A 22,623-nucleotide genomic window follows, 5' to 3' on the forward strand; every position below is an offset into this window, starting at 1 on the left:
TACCCCAATTAAAAAAGAAATATAAAATATAAATATCAGCTTTAAGATAATTTGGTAAGATGAATAAATCAGTGGTCAATATAAGAAACTTAAATATTTTGTCATTCCTAAGAAGTTTTCTATTTTTCCTCATCCTTCAGAATATAATTATAAACTGGGCATAGTGGCACATGCCTATAATTCCACTGACTCAGGAGGCTGAAGCAGAAGGATCCTAAGTTCAAGGCCAGTCTGGGCAACTTTGTGAGACCCTGTCTCCAAATTTAAAAAAAAAAAAAAAAAATCTGGGGATATAGTTTAGTGGTAGAACATTCCTAGGTTCAATTATCAGTTATCCCCCAACACACACACACACACACACACACACACACACACACATATATACATATAATAATTTAGCAAAAACTATGTATATATGTATGTGTACATAAACACAAAATAATGATTTAGCAAAAACTGCTTATCTCATTTAAAAACAATATTTATTGTGTAGGTACATTCTATATTCAGAGAACTCCTCAGATATACCTTTATGTAACTATCATTTTGTATCTTACAAAACCTATATTGTAAACTATATTCATTTTTTTCTAAGAAATGTCTTTTTTTTAACCTTTTTTAAACATTTATTTATATATATTTGTTTGTTTATATATGGTGTGCCTCACACATGCTAGGCAAGTGCTATACCACTGAGCTACAACCCCAGCTTCGACTATATTGATTTTTTAATTTTTTTGGTACTAGGGATTGAACTCAGGGGCACTCAACCACTCAGCCACATCCCCACCCCTATTTTGTATTTTATTTAGAGACAGGGTCTCACTGAGTTGCTTAGCACCTTGCCAGTGCTAAGGCTGGCTTTGAACTCGTGATCCTCCTGCCCCAGCCTCCTGAGCCACTAGGATTACAGGCATGCACCACCATGCCCAGCACTGTTGATTTTTAATGGGCTATTTTTAAATTTCCTAATAGCATCATTTACAATAATGAAAACTGGACAAAAAGTTATTTCAAATCAGTACTAGCAACAATAAAACATTTAAATAATAAACATCTAATTTAATACTTAAAAATTATTAGTCAGAATGTGCTATATGCAATTTAAAAAGTAAACTTTTTTTTAACTTATCCTGATTTTTTTTTAACCTTTATTTTATTCATCCATCTATATGGAGTGCTGAAAATCAAACCCAGTGCCTCATACATGCTAGGCAAGTGCTCCCCCACTAAGCCACAGCTCCAGCCCCTAAAAAGTAACCATTTTTTAACCATAGAAAAATAATTTATAATTATTTAAGCCAAAGTTAATGCTTGTCTACATAATACTTATGCCCCTCAAAAAAAAAAAAAAACAGAATCTAATGCATTCCTACTATTTACCACCAAAATCTTCTAAAACACTTAACAAAATAGTGATACTTTGAAACTTGAAACCATATTTATGCCAACTCAAACTGTTTAAGAAATATCTGTGTGTATTTGTTTGCGTGTGTGTGTATTTATTTTTCTTTCTGTGGTGTTGGGAATTGAACCCATCAGCACTCCACCACTAAGTTACACTCTCAGTCCTTTTTTTGTTTTGAGACTGGATCTCACTGAGATTGCGACAGGCCTCAAACTAGCAATTCATCTGCTTCAACCTCCTGAGTTGCTAGGATTACAGGCATATACCATTACACCTGGCAAAGATATATCTGTAATTTATCAGAAGGGGATAGGGCGAAAAAAAAAAATACAAGCAAAATAGAAACCTATATTGTCGATTCTAGATATTATATTCATTGCCAATCTCAAAAATTAAAACATTAACAATCAAAATACTGACTTTATCAGAAAATTTTCTACAGTTTTGTAAGTAAAAGGAATAAAAAAGTACTTCTTAAAAAAAATTTCACTATATACTATAAACAAACATTAAACATCTAATGGTTATTTTTTAAATATGTGCTATATAGTAACAAAGATACACTCCAGAACAGAAAAAATGTTAACTGACACAAACCCTAGTGTGACAGATAGCTGGCTGTTCCTCCAGAATCTGTTCTCTCCTTCTTATCAAATAATAAAAATTATGGGAGACACATGCCTGCCTAAGTAAGACTCATTGCCCTGCCTCACTTGTAGCTGGTTGTGGTTATGTGACAAAGTTACAGCAAATGGGATAAGGGTGAAAGTGATATATATACAATTCCCATTAAAGGAAAGGAGAATGTCCTTTCTGAATTATCTACAAGATTGCTTCCTTATACGAACATAGGCAAACATACAATATGTACACATGTACAACTGTTAGTGTGTTTTATCATATTTCAAAAATTATACAGCAAAATTAAATTAGGTTACTAAGTCAGGTTTCTCTATGGAGGAAAATAGAGTTTCCCTGGAAATTCTAGAAAATGTAATATGGATGATGTGTGTTTGGAATACGAAGGTAAAGAAATGCAATCCACTGTTAAGGAAGAAGGTTAAACAAGAAAACAATTTCTAACTTCAATTTCACTTGTGATTACATGATAAGCTACACACATTTTTCCGTGTTAAACTAAAACTTAATCTAAAATGATATCATTATTCACGGATTTTGTCTTAAAATCAATGTCTTCTCATGAAAAAATTAAATCAAGAAAAAAGCTTCTTTAGATATAAAAATCAAAATAGAAAAAAACTATTATGTAAACACAACATGAAATTTTAACAGCAAGGTTTCACATTTGAAAAAATTTTACTAATTCAAGATTATGAAAAATAAGTATTAAAGTTACCTGAGACTAGGGTAAAAATGAAGACTTCAAGGAAGAGAATGCTGTAGAGTTGAAAAAGAAATCATGGTTGAGTCTCTATCTTTCACAGGCTTCAGAAACCCTGAATACCACCTTAATCACTTATGCCATCCAATTCCTACAATAAAACATACACATACACAACAAACAAATCATATTACTTATGGAGGGAAAAAAAAGCTATACAAATACAGTTATGTGCAACCTGGTATAAATTTAGAAATGACCACTTTTAGAAAATCTAGTAAGGCACATCTGAATGACCAATGTACTGGCTGGTTTTTAACATATGAAACAAAATATGATACTGGTAGTTAGGAACTGAGGATTAACCCTGGTCTTATAAAGAATAATTTGCTTAGATCTGTAGTCTACATTAGCGATATAAGATATTGAAGGAAATGCAGAAGACCTAAAAGGTTAGAAAAGAAAAACAAAGAAAGCAACCACTCAAAAACACCATTCTTACCTGCTTTGTAAAGTCTATAAAGAGAAAAGCAAACAAAATGGCAGGCCTTAGAAATAACACACACAACCAATAACATACCAAACACATGTGTACTCAGAAACTATTACAGTTCTACAATCATGTTAAATACCTAGATAAAAAACTTGGTGAACAAGGTCATCTTGGGCAGGAAAAGCTGACAGAAAGAATCATATAGAAAATGTGGAGTATATCCAAAAACAAAAAGCAAAAAAAGCCCAGGCAGTGCCTAAGAAAACTTCCTGACAGCATTTCTGAGCATAGCACCAGACTAAAGATTTTATGGAATTTCCTACCCTAAAGTTCCTTAAAAATATTAGATTCTTAAAATATATATATATAAAGATTCTTGGGGCTGGGGCTGGGACTGGGGCTGGGGCTGGGGCTGTACCTCAGTGGCAGAGCACTTGCTAGCACATGTGAGGCACTGGGTTCGTTCCTCAGCACCGCATAAAAATAAACAAATAAAATAAAAGCATGCTGTCCATCTACAACATTAAAATATACATATATTAGATTCTTACCTATCAAAAATAGTTTGTGGGGGAGCTGGGGTTGTGGCTCAGCAGTAGAGCGCTCGCCTAGCACATACGAGGCCCTGGGTTCAATCCTCAGCACCACATAAAAATAAATAAGTAAAATAAAGGTATTGTGTCCAACTAAAAACTCAATTTAAAAAAATTGTTTGTGCCAGTGTGGTGGCACATATATATAATCTCAGCTTAAACAGAGGCTTAAGGAAGACCACTGAGTTCAAAGGCAGGTTTGGCAATTTATGAAGACCCTATCTCAAAATTAAAGAGGTTGGAGGAGGGGCTGGGATTGTGGCTCAGTGGTAGAGTGCTCCCTTAGCATGCATGAGGCCCTGGGTTCAAACCTCAGCACCACATAAATGTAAAATAAATTTTAAAAGAATAAATAAATAAAGAGGTTGGGGGAAAGTAGCTCAGTGGTAAAGTGCCTGTGGGTTCCATCCCCAGTGTTCTAAAAAAAAGTTTGTAAACGCTCCTTCATAGGAAGCTTGGAGATAAATGAAAGCTCCTAAAATTTTTTTATCGGTTTACAAGGACACAAAGAACAGTCTTTCCTACACATAGAGCAAATCCAGTAATAATTTCATCTATGAGCTTGAAGAAGTATTATATTAATTCATTTAAAAAATATTTTGTTATTGACATATTTTTAAAAGTTCCATTTCTGATAGAGCTATCTATCTCAGTATCCTTCAATTTGAGTTTTCCTGCATATTCATGCTTATTTATTTTTCCAAATAAAACTTCTGTCAACAATAAAATTTGTTGCTTTGTTTCAACAACAGAATTGTATTATACAAAACCATAATGAAAACAACAGTAACAACAGAAACCTTGAGTGGCAGGGAGTAAGTAATCACAACCCAGAATTGCTACAATGTTAAGTAAAATGCCATTTTTAACAATTACAAGATACATAAAAAATATATGACCCATATTCATGAAAAATACCAGTCAATACAAACATTTTTTAGAGTCTCATATATGTTGGCTTAACCAAGATTTCAAGACATCTATTTCAGATGTGTTAACATAAATGAAGGAACCCAGGGCTGGGGTTGTGGCTCAGGGTAGAGTACTTGCCTAGCATGTGTGAGGTGCTGCATTCGATCCTCAGCACCACATAAAAATAAATAAAGAGATTATGTCCAACTACAATTAAGTGTGTGTAAGTGTGTGTGTGTGTGTGTGTGTGTATAAAAATGAAGGAACCCATTTTCTAACTTTTTTAATTATGAAAATTATCAACTGTTAAGATTTTCAATAAAAGCACAGAAATTACATAAAAGAACTCTAATTCTGAAGTTAAAAAGTATAATAACTAAAATCTTTTAAAAACCTTATCAGAAGGGCTGGGCATTGTGATACATGTCTGTATTCCCAGAGACTTGGGAGGCTGAAGCAAGAGGTTCACAAGTCTGAGGCCAGCCTCAGCAACTTAAGTATCTTAGCAAGACCCTCTCAAAATAAAAAATAAAAAGCGCTGGGTATGTAACTCAGTGGCTAAGTGCCCCTGGGTTCAGTCTCCAGTACCAAAAAAAAAAAAAAAAACCCAGAAACAGAAACACAGAAGGTCTCATCAGCTGATTCGAAATAACAGAAGAAAATTAGTGATCTAAAGGCACATTAATAGAAATTATCCAATTAAATATCGAGAGAAAAAAATAGTTAAAGAAAAATAAACAGCTTCAGAGACATGTGGAACATCCAGCTTACCAACATTTCTGGAGTATCAGGAGGAAGAAAGAGAGTAAAAAATAGATAGATAGATAGATAGATAATAAATAATAAATAGCTAAAACACAGGACAAAAAATTTCCAGAGCTGACTTCTTTTCTCCTCTCTTTAGGAAAATAAATCTATAGATCCAAGAAGCCCAATCAACTTCAAGTAGAATAAATACAAAGAGACCTATTCCTAGATACATCATGGTCAAACTATTAAAGGCAAATACAAGGGAGAAAATCTCGAAAGCAGAAGAGAAAATGACCCAGCATGTGCTCAAAATCATCAATAGGTGAATGGCTAACTTCCAATCAGAAACAACAGAGGCTAGAAGGCAGTGAATCACACACGCAAAGAGCTGAAAGCAAAAGGGTGTCAACAAAGAAGAAAACACCAAGACTATTCTTCAAAAATGACAATACTCCCTGATAAACAAAGACTGAGAATTTTTTGCTAGCAGACTTGACTTACACGAAATATTAAATAAAGGAAGTCCAGGAAGCTGAAAGGAAAGACACTAGACTCAAATACAAAAGAAGCAATGAAGAACACCAGAAATGGCCAAACACATGGGCTTATCTAAAAAACCAAAAACTTACCTCTTTTAAAGATCTAAGGAGGTATAAAGCAATGATTGTAACAGTGAACTGCTGAATTTACAAAACATAGATATATAACAGTGACAAAATAGAAAAGAAAAATCACCTATAATGGACAAAGTTCCTATATTTTAATGATATTAAGCAGACTGATAAATGTGTAACGTAATGCCAATGGTAACCACTGGGGGGGAAAAAACCTTTTTAAATGTATAGTAAAAAGTCAATGGGGGCTAGGGTTGTGGCTCAGCAGCAGAGCACTCACCTCACATGTGCGAGGCCCTGGGTTCGGACCTTAAAGAAATAAATAAATAAAATGAAGGTATTGCGTCCAATTACAACTAAAAAATAAATATTAAAAAAAAAAGTCAATGAAGTTATTCAAATGGCACACTAAAAAGTATGTAACACAAAAGGCAGTAGACATAGGAACAAAGCACAGTAAACATATATAAAAGAACAGTAAAATGAAAAATGTAATTCCAATGAAATCCATAAGTAACAAGTGAATGATCTAAAAAATCCTATGCAAGATCAAAGACTATCAGATTATAGAAAAAAAGGGAAAAAAATCCAATTATAATGCTGTCAACAGGCAACACTTTTTTACATTGAAATTTAAAAAGATTCAGAATCAGGGCTGGGGTTGTGGCTCAGCTGTAGAGCGCTCACCTCCCATGTAGGAGACCCTGGGATCAATCTACAGCACCACATAAAAATAAATAAGTGAAATAAAAATATTATGTCCAAGTACAACTAAAAAAAAAAAAAAGTATTTTTAAAAAAATTCAGAATCCATAACAATATGTTAGCTGGAATGGTAATACCAGATAAAAAGACTTTAGGAGGACTACTGATGAGGCTCAGTGGTAGGGTGCTTGCCTAGCACACATAGGTTCAATCACCAGCACTGCAAAATATAAAACAGATTTAAAGAAAAAGAGTCAGTAAATCAAGAAGATACAGGGCCGGAGATATGGCTCAGTGTCAGAGTGCTTCCTTGTCATGCGTGAGGCCCTGGGTTCGATCCCCAGTACCAACACCAAAAAAAAAAAAAGAAAAAGAAAGAGAAAAGATGTAATAATTATATATGTACCAAAAAGCAGAGCCCAAAAATAATTTAAAAACATAAAATAAGCAAAGATACAGAACTACCTACTTGGCATATAAAGAAAACTCTACCAATAGTAGAATATACATTATTCCCAATATACATGGAACATTCTTCAGCACAGTCCATACATGAAGACAGAAGACAAGCCTCAATAAATTTAAATGTTACTCATTATAAATGAATGATTTATAATTATAAATTCAGATTATATATTCTAATTTTATAAAAGAAATATATACTTCAAATTATAAATTATTTATAAATTTATAATAATTATAAATCAAATGTAAAATTTTATATAAAATTTATGGTTATAAAACAAATTTAAAATTAATATCCTGATATTAATTTTAAAATTAAAAGCCATACAGGGCTAGGGATATAGCTCAGTTGGAAGAGTGCTTGCCTCGAATTCACAAGGCCCTGGGTTGAATATCCAGCACAAAAAAAAATAAATAAATAAAAGCCATACAAAGCATGTTCTCCAATCATAACAGAATTAAAATAAAAAATATTATGACTTGTTTAAAATCTGCCTCTATAGATTGTAGAGACTCAGCTCCACTTTATTACAGATGGTTAACCATTTATCCTCACTCCATTTAATGAGTGATTCATATGTCTTCTACATTTTTGTAAATTTATTGTTCAATTTTTTTTCAAGTACCATTGTTCACTAAATCTAAAACTGCCAGTATTAAGACACACACGCATTTTATGTATCACTAAGAGAAAAAAAAAGAATGCCACATTATGACATGTGAGGGATCTGTGTCATTCAAAGATGTTATAATATGGATGGAAAAATGAGTCCTATACTAAAATATGAAAACCTTCAACAACTAACACAGAGCCCTACTCTACCCTACCCCAACCATCAAGATGAAGAACACCATATTGTATCAGAACTTCTGTAGGGTGAAAACAAAACAAAAATCAAAAGATAAGCAAAAATATTTGCCTAACAAATGATACAGACATTATTTCCCTAAATACACATATATACAGAAACCCATAAATAAACAAATGGCCAGTAACAATGGGGGAAAAAAAGCAAAAATTGACATATGAAAAAATGTCTGACACTAGCTGCTGTTATCAAAGAGATTAATGGATTCCCACTGTATTGAAAGTACTGATATTGGGCATTCATTCTTTTATGGTTAGGCAAACTGTCTAGCAAATTCTCAAATGTAGAAGCTCTGTTGCTCAACTATTTTTTCCTTAGGAATTTAAACTACACATACATTTTAAAATACCTACAAAGGTAAACCCACCTTCGTATATTCATTTTATGACCATTTATATTATCAGAAAAACGCTAACAACCTAAATATCCATAAACAGGTGGTTAGTTAAAATAATTATGACATATCCAAATACTAGAATACCACACAGAATGAAATGAGAAGGAATGATATGCAAAGATACAGAAGACTTTTGCCTAATCCCACAAAAAAATGCATGTTGCCGAAAGTATGCACAATATTTATCTAAAGAAAATGCAAATACAAGATACAAAAATAAAGGCTTGTGTATGTACAGAAAATGTTTGAAAGAATATACAATGCTGATAATGAATAATAATGAATGAGAAAATGGAAGAACCTTTTTTTATGACATGATATTCTCTACTGCTTAAGTGTGCATTCATCTTATAATAAACCTGGCTAAAGGAATGAAAAGTGACAAACATGACAATTATCAAAAGATATGAAAAAAAGAAGGAAATCCTAAAATGTGGCCAGTAAACTACTAAAATTTTCAATCCTCAAGTATTAAAAGAATTTTCAAAACACATTTTCAAATTCATAAACACTTTTTAAAATTTTTATGATCATTAATAAATGACATGAGAATGTATCTCTGAAATATCTTGAAAACAGTTAAATATTTAATTTTCTTTAATGTTGTTTGAAAGATAAAAGCACAAATTTACTAGCTGTACCAACACAGGCCAACAAGAAAGGAAAGGGTATCTGTCTGCCTGTTTATTTAAAAAAAAAAAAAAAAAGCATATAATATATAATTAACAGGAAAAAAAAATAATGACTTCATCTTACAAAACCAGTAACACGGGTATGGAGTTGTGGCTCACTGGTAGAGAGCTTGCCTAGCATGTGTGAGGCACTGGGTTTGATCCTCAGTACCACATATAAATAAATAAATAAATAATAAAGGTCCATCAACAACTAAAAAATATTTAAAACATAATAATAACAGTAACAGGCTGGGGCTGTGGCTCAGCGGTAGAGCACTCACCTAGCGCGTGCAAGGCCCTGGGTTCGATCCTCAGCACCACATAAAAATAAATAAACAGAAACAAAGGTATTGTGTCCAACTACAACTAAAAATATATATTTAAAAAAACAGTAACAATTATTTTCAGCATACAGATATTCACATGTACAAATAATGATATTGTGTGATTTGTACCTAACATTTGTGTTACATATAAACGAGAATAAAAGGAAAAGGGATTCTCCAGTAAAAGCAAAGTACTGCCCAACAGTTTTGAGCATGTGTATTCATGTCCAAGGCCATGAGTATCTTAACATAAACTAAAAACTAAAGATTGAGTAAAACAATGCTGATTACCTCTATAAAATATGCCAGGCAAATGCCCATCCCGCCAGATCACTTGACTGAATTTCCAAGCTGCTGATTGCTCCCCTCTATCCTATAAAAGTACAAAAATACAGGTTATCCCCCAAATAATCAGAATTGGAAATAGTCTTAAAATTAGGATAAAATGTTATAGCTAAATGTGAAAAATCTAACATAATCCATAGTAGATACTGTTGGATTAAACATAATTAGCAGCAACTAATACTGCTTGGCTCATCAGTGCTAAATAACTACCATAAAAAAATGACTCAAACAAAATTGGACTTTTTCAAACATAATTTCTAGTTAAGCAGTAAGATTTCTTTAAAGTTGGGATGATAACTGAATCATCCTAAAACAGAAAAAGCAGAAATGTGTTTCATTAAAAGCATTGCTGATACTCTCCATTATTCAAATACTATTACTTTATTGATACAATCAGACAGTAACATTTCTCTCAGTTCTTTATTAAGAATGTAGTTTCATAAAGTAACACAATTAATAAGCATTGAAAATTTTAAGGCAAAAGGTATTCATAATGCTATGTTGATCTGATGTTTTTTAAATGGCAATGGTGTCATCAACCTTTTGTGGAGACTAATAGAGAAAATTAATGCTCTTTGATGGTACTGCATTGATACCGGACCACAAAGTTATCTTCACATAACTGGGGTATTTTTTTCCAGCTATATGAAATAAAAGTAATGAAAATTTAAAGCAAAATTATCAGAAACAAAGAATAGGACAGATGAAACATTTTATCAGAAACAATAAAGCATTTTATGTAACAGCTCTAACACAATTTTAGGGCTCAAAAATATATCTTCCAAATTAAATAATATAAAATAAAAGCCATAAATGTAAAAGCAAAACAAGAGAAATTTAAAATCTCTAGAAAATAATCTATTAACTCAAAGTTATGTTTATATAATTTTTAATTAAGGGACTACCAGTCTTTCTGTAACTTAGCATTTCTACTTGTTAGCCAGACAGAAGTTTAGTTGTTACACTACTTACCCAAAAAAAGTCTATTTTAAAATAAGCTAGGCTCTTAATTGACTTCCTCAAAGTTTTGTAGCATATTATAAAAAAAAAACACATACCATTAATCTCAATTATATTTGTTTCTTTGTTAAGACAGGATCATCACACTGTTAAGGGGCTAACCTAGAACTCCTGTACTCAAGCAATCCTCATGCTTCAGCCTCATAAACAGCTGGAGCTACACATACATGACACTGTAACTAGTTCAAATTTATTTGTACGACTCCTAAAGCACAAGAAGTAAAATCAAGAATCAATAAATGGTATAGATTCAAACTAAAAAGCTGTTTCTCAGCAAAGGCAACAATAACATCATGAGAGAAGCTACAGAACGGGAGAACATCTTTACCACACACACTTCAGAGCACTAATCGTCCAGGATATATAAAGAACTCAAAACACTTAACACCAAAAAACAAATAACCCAATCAATAAATGGGCTAAGGAACTGAACAGACACTTCACAGAAGAAATAATCTGATCAACAAACTTATGGAAAAAGGTCCATCATCTCTCACAACTAGAGAAATGCAAATCAAAACTACTCTTAAGATTTCACCTCTGGCTGGGGATGTGGCTCAAGCATAGCGCGCTCGCCTGGCATGCGTGCGGCCCGGGTTCGATCCTCAGCACCACATACCAACAAAGATGTTGTATCCGCCGAAAATTTAAAAATAAATAAATAAATATTAAAAAATTCTCTCTCTCTCTCTCTCTGAAAAAAAAAAAAAAAAGATTTCACCTCACTCCAGTCAAAATGGCAATTATCAAGAACATAAGCAATAATAAGGGCTGCCAAGGATGTGATGTGCGGGAAAAGGCACACTCATACATTGCTGGTAGGACTGCAAGTTAGTGCAACCACTATGGAAAGCAGTGTAGAGATACTTCAGAAAACTTGAAATGGATCCACTCCTTTGACACAGCTTTCCCACTCCTCAGTTTATACCCAAAGGACTTAAAATCAGCATACTACAGTGACACAGCCACATCAATGTTTATAGAAGCTCAATTAACAACAGCTAAACTATGGAACCAACCTAGATGCCCTTCAACAGATGAATAAAGAGAATGTGGTACATATACACAGTGGAATATGGCTCAGCCTTAAAGAAGAATGAAAACTATCGCATTTGCAGGTAAATGGATGGAACTAGAGAATATCATGCTAAGAGAAATAAGCCAATCCTAAAACCCAAAAGCCGAATGTTTTCTCTGATGAGTGGATGCTGATCCATGTTTGGGGGTGGGGGAAATAGGAAAGAATAAAGGAACTTTGGTTTGTGTAGAGGAAAGTGAGGGAAGGGGTAAGGCTGTGGGGATGGGAAGGACAGCAGAATGAGACAGACATTATTACCCTATTATATGTATGATAACACTACTGGAGTGACTCTGCACCATGTATAGCCAGAGAATGACAAGTTGTGCTCCATTTGTGTACATTATGTCAAGATGCATTCTACTGTTAAAGAAAGAAGGGGAGGGAGGGAGGGAAAAACAAAAAATTATTTGTAAATAGCATATCCCTAGCCTGACACGTGGTGCACATCTATAATCCCAGCAACTCTTAAGGCTGAGGCAGGAGGGTTACATATTCAAAGCCAGCCTCAGAAATAGTGAGGCCCTAAGCAACTTTGTGAGATCCTGTCTAAAAATGAAAAATAAACATAAAAAGGAGTGGGGATGTAACTCAGTGGTTAAGTGCCCCAGGGTTCAATCCCCAGTACCCCCCCAAAAAAAAACTTTTATAGCAACAGATCCAAAATAATAACAAAAAAACATGAATCTCAAACTATACTAAAAGAAGGTAAAATAAACTATCTGCACTACACTGCTATTTACTATTAGAATATTATATATTCTCTATATATTTCATATTTGTTACTATATTCAATTTTTTATAATTGCTGAGTTTAACAGAAAAAGCAATGCAAAATCTACACATAGGAAATAAAACTTCATCAATTAAAACATTTTAATTGTATGAGTTTTTTTCCTAAATTGATTTGGTATACCCCATTCTCCAATCAAAACAATATTTCATATCTCATCATATAATATGGTAATATCTATAGAATTAACAAATAAATTTGAAATGTTAATATGATCCTCATTTTCACAAAAAGTATACTCATCTTCTTGTATTCCTTCTTATTGAAGCACTAAATTAAGACTGCCAAACATCAAAGAATATAACTAAATCCTTTAAAAGAGAAAAAAAATAAAATAGTGAAGCAAGAAGTGAAAGAAAATGTCACATACACAAAATAATTTAAGCTTAAAATCTGCATTTATAAACATTTTTTTAATATCTTTCTCATGACAACCTTTCTTCTACCATGGAAACCCACAATTTCCCTGTAAGTTATCTACCACATAAGTATTATTCATTTAGTATCAACTACCAATTTCTCCTTTGAATCTCTATTCTGCTTTCTCCTCTCCCATTCCTCTCCACCATGATTGAGAAGAGAACCTACTAAGCTGGAAACTAAAACCCTAAGGTATCAAAGGTATGAAGCTACTTGGACAACCACCCAATAGTCCCCATAGTCAAGAATTTCCCCTTTCCTTGCCTGCTCTCCCACTTTAAATTAGTGAATATTGCTTCTTTACAATTCTTCTAATATTTCACTAGCTAAATACTACCTGCATATAATCATTTGTGCAAATATAAAAACTAAAAATATACTTATCATGTTTACTCTATCAGGATAGTATTTTTTTAATCTCTCAATGACACCCTTTTATACAATAATGCAAATACAAACTTTTCATTTTACATGGTATAAACTTTTATATCTATTTAACAATTAAGGTAATTCTCTACCAATACCAAGTTCAAACTATGGCCAGACAGAAAATAAATGAAATATTTTATAGGGACCACTTACTACATTCTTTAGATTAGTTTTTTGTTCTGTTTTATTTCATTTTTTTTTGTTGTTGTTGTTGTTGTTGTTGTTGTTCTGTTCTATTTCTGTGGGAACCCAGGGCTTCCCACATGCTACACAAGTGCTGTACCACTAAGCTATATCCCAGCCCCAAAATTTGTGATGGACTGGAACATACTTGCAATATACTCACCAGAAGGTGGTCTGATTTATTAATTGGGCTATCATTTTTATCATTAATTCAGTTAACATTTTGATCACCTAACTTATATCTACAATACCTTAAGATTTCTCACACATGTATAAATGCTGCAGTATCCATCCAAAGTTCACAATTTAGCAAGGATGGTCAGTACACCTAATAGTTAATTGTTTATAATAAAATGCACTAAGTGCAACAATTGAAGCTTACATAATTTGTCATAGAAAAGACAAAGCAGAAAACAACTATCCCTTTGCTACCTTTTCAAAAGAAACTGACCTTTTAACGTTGACTCCACACACAAGAAAGCAAAGAGGATATACTCTAGATTTTGTTGAGTAGTGTTACAGAACTTTGCTGGTATTAACTTAATCCAAACATCAAACCTATGAAAATGGCAGAGGTTGAGCAATCTCTAATTCAAAAATCCAAAATCCAAAACTTTTTGAGCACCAATATTGTGCCCACAAGTCGAAAATTACACATCATGACATTTGATTTCATGCACAAAATTATGTAAAATATTGCACAAAATTGCCTTTAGGCTATGTAGATAAGGTATATACGAAACATAAATGAATGTCATTTTCAGACTTCAGTCTCATCCCCAAGATACCTCATTATGCATATGTAAATATTCTCCAATTTAAAAAATCCAAAACACTTCTGGTCCAAGCATTTCAGATAAGGGATACTCAACCTGTATTATTATTATTATTATTTATATTTTTCAGGTAAGAACACCAAAGAGTTATAATAATTTATCAAAGATACACAAGTAGTAAGTGGTAGAGCCTAAGTCTTTATAATGATCTACAAGGCCCTACATGTACTGTTGTGCTAGTCCCACCCCATCACTATCTCATCTTTACTTTCAGACCTCGTCTTCTAGAGTCTTCCCCTTAATCCCCAGGCACAGTGACCTATTTTTGCTAGAATGTTCCAGTAGGCCTTAAAGTCTACTGCACTGGTTGTTCCTCTGTCTTGAACACTATTCCCCCACAGATCCTCATAACCAAATCCCTACTCCTTCAATGAATTTTTCTGTTTTATTCGTTGATATATCCTAAGTGCCTAAAACAGTGCTTTGCACATAGTACAGATCTCTTAAGGAATTAAATAAAGCTGGAATTGTTTGAGAAATTTAATCACAACACCTTTTCTCTTAATTATGAAATCAGTGATAACAAAAGCAAGGCATGTAGAAAAGACACACAAGGTCACATGAATCTGGCAAAACCTCCTTTTAAAATCTAGTGGGGTTTTGGCAACATTGCTCATGAAAATTTCCCTTCAAAGGCTTAAAGGTCTTAACAATAAAGAAATCCAACCTTCTGATGAGTCCAATATAAAATCTATAAAACACTGTAACAAATGCACACAATCATTCTTACCAATGAAATAGTGTAGTCCTACCTAACTTAATTTCCAGTGTCCATTTTAAAAGAATGCTAATAACAAATTTCAGAAGTTTTCTTTGGATAAGCCTCAAAATACTGCCTGCCCTTTACAATAGACAGTAAGTTTACGTTTTCTCAAATATTTCACATGCTTTGAGTTTAATTCTAGGAAAATTAGACAACCTCTTATGATAAACTATTATCAAAGTATATCTTTTTATCTGTCTTCCTTGTCTAGAAAAGATTGCAAAAGATAAGGTCTTATGAATTCACATAGCAAGATCCAAACAAAAGATGCTAGTAGAAGAAATTCCCACAAAAAATTCAACATTAATTTAAGACATGAAATAAAAAATTAATGTAATTAAAAATCAGCTAATATACTTCTTATATCATATTCAAATTATATATTTGAATATGTTTAATCCATGCTGCTAGCATGTTGGAACCAATTTGTAACAGTAGTTGAGCAGACAGTTAAATTCCAGGAATTAGTAAGCCAGCTGTTAAACATATCTATTATCAAAAATTGCATTTTACTATAAAATTAATATAAAAGAAGGATCTAATCAAAACTCAACTGTTAGCATACACCTGTAATACCAACTACCTAGGAGGCAGAGGCAAGAGGATCACAATTTGGAGGCTAGCCTGTGCAACTTGGTAAGAACCTCTCCCTAAATGGAATAAAAAGGGCTGGGATGTAGCTCAGTGGCAGAGCTCTGGTTCAATCCACAGTACTGAAACACACAAACACACACACCCCTCAATTATTTCACTGTATCATATTCCTCAATGTTACTCCCAAATATGACGATTCCAGAAGAGCCATTCACTGATAAAGAAGACAATTCTTGATTAATTAAGGCTGTCTTTCTAAAAGATTCATTAAAATGTGCTTATGAATTTTTTCATTATGCTCCTATAAACTCTGCCAAATAAAAAGATTGTCCTATAAATGAAATCAAAGCAACAAAAGAATAATTTACTGCACACATGGTATAAGAATCTGAAACCAAGCCAGGCACAGGTGGAGTGCACCTGTAGTCCCATTTACTCGGTAGGCTGAGGCAGGAGGATCACTTGAGGCCAACCTGGACAACATAGTGAAACCCCTGACTCAAAAATAAAGACATACAAAAAATAAATAAATGCATAGAATCTGAAAGCAAAATACTTAAAAGTCCTTTAGCATCTTGTAACTAGATCACATTTATACATTAAACATTGATCAAGTTATATTTTTTAATGTTAACTTCTAAGACTTAATGATGCTTTAAACGATATTTTAAAAAATAAAAAGCAAAAGCTTATTGCATGCAAGAGACTTCTAGGAAAACAGTCGGAAGCACTATAGAGTGACAAAGGATATAATCAGACATGCTCATTCTTTCTTTGGAAACTACAGATTGAACCAGGACCTGGAGCATGTTAAGACACTAGTATTACCCACTGAGCTACATCCCTAGCTATGTGTCCTTTTAATTTACACTAAATGCTCTGAAAATTAAAGTTATTAAGACTCTAAGGAATAGAGTCTCTCTTTAATAGATTTTGAACTAAAAATAATACCTGAATAATGGTATACTTTTCATGACCAGACCCATTCAGAGGAAGAATGAATTCAAACCAATCACCCCAGAAATTACTCAACTCATTCTTCCTCCATTTTTGGGGGGTAAGGGTGGGATCTAAACCCAGAGGCCCTTTTCCACTGAACCACTCCCCTACCCCCCACCTTTGCTTTTTAGACAGGATCTCACTGTTGCCCAGGCTGACCTCAAACTTGTGATTCCCTCTATATCAGCCTCCCAATTTACTGGGATCACAGGTGTGCACAACCATGTCCATTATTCTCCATTTCTACTCTCACCAAAAATCAAGCTCAGTATAGCTCAGTGGGTAAACTACCTTAACATGCTTCACTATGTTGTCCAAGTAAGCCTTTAACTCCTAGGCTCAAGTGATCCTCCTACCTCAGGCTACCAAGTAACTGGGACTGCACAACACCTGTGCCTGACTTGGTTTCAAAATATTAAAAACTTATCAATTAATATAGTCGTTGCAGTTAGTTGAGAGAGTAAATGCTTAACGGGATAATCAAGCACTTAAAAGACAGTTGACCAAAGTAAGTAAAATAAAGCCAAAAACAAAATTTTCACCTCACTCTGACCTCTTCAAATCAGTAAACATCTGTCAAACAAATAAACAAAAACACCTATCATTCATATTAGCAATAACAATAGTAAACTTTTTTATAAACACAGACTATGAAGTTCTACAAGTATAGAATCCTTAATTCTAACTCACCTGTTGTTTGGGGAGGGGATCCTAAAAACTAACCCTATGGCAGTGAGAACACTACATTATCAAACTATGTAATCCTCCCCCCAAATTTATTAAAGTCAATTTTTAAGACAAGTAAGACACCAAACTCAAGAAAAAGCTGTTTTATTTTTACACAAAGTTTTAATGAATACACAGTAATTTTGCAGATAAAATCTTAAAACATTTTTTAACATGATGATCAAGGTCACACAAATATTCAAATGATCTTCTCAAAGAAGATACAAACATATTCTGATAAAGCACTTCACAGTTTACAAAGTGCCTTCACATGGGTATTTTATTTGATCCCTACAACTACCTGGGTGGTTTTATTGTTTGACTCATTCTATGGATGATGAAGCTGAGAGTCAAGAAGTTAAATATCCAAGGTTACACAACATGTAAATGGCAAGGCAAAGACTTCAACAGATCCTCTGCTTCTTGATAAATGTCTACTCTAACTTAATACTATAGTAAAGGTCATTCCCAAGTTAAAAATCTGTTTATAATGTTATTCTTACCAATGTTCTGGAAGTCAGAAATAAAATAAAATGTCGATTCTTTATCAACCAAAAAATGTTAAAACTACTATTGAGGATGAGAGTGATCACAATGAAGCTCCCCATCTACCAACATGTGGCTCTCCCAGCCCACTTCCATCTAGAGACAACAGGCAGGACCTGGAAGATCATCACCAAGGTTCCTGTAGGCCTGGTTACACCAGAGGTATTCCTGCTAGCCTACTTCTCTTGATTTCTATTTCACTCTTCCTATGACCTCTCTATTCTCACCTCCTACCTCATAAACCCCACATCCTACACCCCACCCCACCCCACCCTTCCTTGTCCATCATTAGAAACAGTAGATCCTTATGCAAACCTACTATTTATTGTAGATACTAATCAAATACATCATTTCTGTTTACTGAAACAAAACTGTAATTGTCTAAATAGGAGTTAGTTTAAGGCTGTATATTGATTGCACTGGGCGCTGTAAATATTGATCTCCCCGTGAAAGGCAAGGTATTGTATTGATAACTGCAGGGATAATACAAGATTATAGGGTAGAAATTATAATACCTCAGATCCGCACGGCTAGAGAGGAAGACACATGCACAACATGAAAAAACAAAGGAAAAACAAACCAAGATGCCACAATAATAGAATCCATTGACAGAACAGCAGATGAAATGTCAGAGAAGTTTAAAAACTACATAATTAAAATGATCTGCAAGCACAGAATGATATAAGAGAGCAAATCCAAGCAACAATTGATCACTCCAACAAAAAGATAAGAACAAATACAGGTAACAAAGATTACTTCAAGAAAGAGAGAGAGATTCTGAAGAGGGAAAAAAAAAAACAGAAATCCTTGAAATAAAGGAAATAATAAACCAAAGAAAATATTCAATAGAAAGCATCACTAACAGACTAGATCTCTTGGAAAACAGAACCTCAGGCAATAAAGACAAAAATATATATATAATCTTGAAAACAAAGTTTACCACACAGTGAAGATGTTGAAAAACCATGAACAGAACCTCTTAAGAATTATGGGACAACATGAAACAACCAAATCTAAGAATTATGGGGGTAGAGAAAGGCACAGAGATACAAACCAAAGGAATGCATAATCTCTTCAATGAGATAATATCAGAAAATTTCCAAAGATGAAGAATGAATTGGAAAATCAAATACAAGAGGTTTACAGGATATCAAATGTACAAAATTACAACAGATCCACACCAAGGAACATTATAATGAAAATGCCTGGCATACAGAATAAGGATAGAATTTTAAAAGTCACAAGAGAAAAGTTTCAGATTACATACACAAGAAAACCAATTTGGATCTCAGCAAATTTCTCAACCAAGACCCTCAAAGAGAGGAGATCCTGGAACAATATATACCAAGCTCTGAAAGAAAATGAATACCAACCACGAATCCAGATTTGATGATGAAATAAAAACCTTTCATAAACAAAAGTTAAAAGAATTTACAATGAGAAAGCCTGCACTATAGAACGTTCCTTGCAAAATATTACTTGAGGAGGAAATGAAAGACAATGAAAATCAGAAAAGAGAGAAACTACATGAAAGGAAAAGCCAATCAAAGGAGAAACCAAGTCAAGATAAAAACTAAAATGACTGGGAATACAAATCATATTTAAATAATAACCCTGTATGTTAATAGCCTAAACTCATCAATTAAAAGACATGGACTAATAGACTGGATTTTTTTTTTTAAAAAAAAGGACCCTACAACACCCTACCTCTAAGAGACTCATCTCGTAGGAAAAGATATCCACAGACTGAAGGGTAAAAGGATGGAAAAAAAAAAACATATCACTCACATGGACCACATAAACAAGCAGGGATTTCTATCCTCATATCAGATAAAGTGGACTTCAAATCAAAGTTAGTCAGAAGGGATAAAGAAGGTCATTTCATACTGCTTAAGGGAATCATACATCAACAAGGCATAACAATTGTAAATATCTATGCCCTAAACAATGGAGTTCCCACGTGTATCAAACAAACCCTATTCAATTTCAAGAATCAAACAGACCACAACACAATAATACTGGGTGACTTTAACACATCTCTCTTACCAGATCTTCCAAACAAAATCTAAACAAAGAGGGCTGGGGCTGTAGCTCAGTGGCAGAGCACTTTGCCTACCATGTGTGAGGCACTGGGTTCAATTCTCAGCACCACATAAAAAAAAATAAAATAAAGGCATACTGTCCATCAACAACTATAAAAAAAAATTTAAAAAACTAAACAAACTACAGAACTCAATAATAAATAATTTAGACTTAATAGACATATATAGAATATTTTATCCATCAACAAGAAAATATACTTTTTTCTCAGCAACACATGGATCCTTCTCTAAAATAGACCATAAATTATGCCACAAAGCAAGTCTTAGCAAACACAAAAAAATAGAGATACTACCCTTGCATTCTATCAAACCATATGGAATGAAATTAGAAATCAATGACAAAAAATAGAAGCTACTCCAACACCTGGAGACTAAACAATATGCTACTGAATGACTGCATAACAGAAGACATCAGGAAGGAGATTAAAAAATGCTTAGACGTAAATGAGACCTCCAATACAACATATCAAAATCTCTGAAGGCAGTGCTAAGAGGAAAATTCAGTGTTATATTGAGCTCATTCATTAAAAGAATAAAAAGTCAATAAATAAACGACCTGACATTACATCTCAAAGCCCTAGATTAAAAAAAGAAAGTGGTAGAAGACAGGAAATAATTACAATCAGGACTGAATTCAATGAAATTAAAACAAAAGAAACAATTGAAAAAATTTACAAAAAGCTGGTTCTTTGAAAAAATAAAACTGATAAAGCCTTAGCCACCCTAATGAAAAAGAAAAAGAGAAAACTCAAATTACTAAAATTCATAATGAAAAAAGGAATTACCACGAGAGACACAATTGAAATATAGAAGATAATTGGAAACTATTTTAAAAACTTATACTCCAGTAAAATAGAAAAGCCCAAAGACACCAACAAATTTCTAGAGGCATATCATCTGCCCAAACTGAATCAGGAGGACATATACAATTTAAACAGATCGATTTCAAGCAAGAAATAGAAGACGCCATCAAAAGACTACCAACCAAGAAATCTGAACCAGGCAGATCCACAGCTGAGTTTTACAAGACCTTCAGAGAAGAATGAATACTAATACTTCTAAAATTATTCTATGAAACAGAAAAGGAGGAGACCCTTGCAAACTTGTTCTATGAAGCTGATATCACTCTAATACCAAAACCAGACAAAGATACATCATGGAAAGAAAATTTCAGACCAATATCTCTGATGAACATAGACACAAAAATTCCCAATAAAATTCTGGCAAATAGCATACAAAAACATATTTAAAAGATAGTGAGCCATGATCAAGTGGGATTCACTCATCCCAGCAAAGCAAGGTTGGTTCAACATATGGAAATCAATAAATGTAATATATCACATCAATAGACTTAAAGAAAAGAATCATATGATTATCTCAATAGATGCTGAGAGGGGCTGGGATTGTGGCTCAGTGGTAGAGTGCTTGCCTAGCATGTGCAAGGCCCTGGGTTCGATCCTTAGCACCACATAAAAATAAATAAAATAAAGGTATTGTGTCCAATTACAACTAAAAAATAAATATTTTTTTTTTAAAATAGATGCTGAGAAAGCATTTGACAAAACATAGCACCTCTTCATGTTCAAAACACTAGAAAAACCAGGGATAGTAGAAACATATCTCAACACTGCAAAAGCTATCCATGTTAAGCCCAAGACCAGCATCATTCTAAATGGAGAAAAATTGAAATCATTCCCTCTAAAAATTGGAAAAAGACAGGGATACTCTGTTTTACCACTTCTATTCAACACAGACTTTCAAACTCGAGCTAGAACAATCAGAGAGACAAAAGAAATTAAAGGGATATACAAAGGAAAAGAAACTATCAGTATTTGTTGATGACATGATTCCATATTTAGAAGATCCAAAAAATTCCACCAGAAAACTTCTAAAACTAATAAATGATTTCAGCAAAGTAGCAGGATACAAAATCAATACCCATACATAAATGCATTTCTATACATAAGGAATGAATCCAATGCAAGAGAAATTAAGAAAACCACAGGATTCACAATAGCCTCAAAAAAAAAAAAAAAAAAAACTTAGGAAGCAATCTAACAAAAAAGGTGAAAAACCTCTACAATGAAAACTACAGAACACTGAAGAAAGAAAATGAAGAAGATCTTAGAAGATGAAAAGATCTCCCATGCTCTTGGATAAGCAGAATTAATAATAGTCAAAATGGCCATACTACCAAAACTGTTATACAGATTTAATACAATTTCTATTAAAATTCCATGA

General features: G+C 33.3%; 1 protein-coding gene across 13 annotated transcripts in view; it reads right to left on the bottom strand.

Annotated features, from left to right (window-relative positions):
• ZNF148 (zinc finger protein 148) overlaps positions 1–22,623 on the bottom strand; it is a 142,666-nt gene that overhangs the window by 90,391 nt on the left and 29,652 nt on the right. For 4 of the 13 annotated variants that reach the window (XM_081302141.1, XM_081302140.1, XM_081302142.1 and 1 more), the window contains exon 2: positions 9,840–9,921. The exons of 1 other annotated variant lie outside the window; for it this stretch is intronic. In XM_081302141.1, coding sequence (XP_081158267.1) covers positions 9,840–9,869 — 30 coding nt within the window. In that variant the 5' untranslated portion in view covers positions 9,870–9,921. Of the gene's footprint in view, positions 1–2,765; positions 2,902–9,839; positions 9,922–17,550; positions 17,582–22,623 lie in introns of all 13 variants that reach the window. 8 more of the 13 variants (XM_081302131.1, XM_081302133.1, XM_081302130.1 and 5 more) reach the window with 6 other exon arrangements.

Source organism: Spermophilus citellus (genome assembly GCF_964194105.1).
Source record: "Spermophilus citellus genome assembly, chromosome: 7".
Lineage (NCBI taxonomy): Eukaryota > Metazoa > Chordata > Mammalia > Rodentia > Sciuridae > Spermophilus > Spermophilus citellus.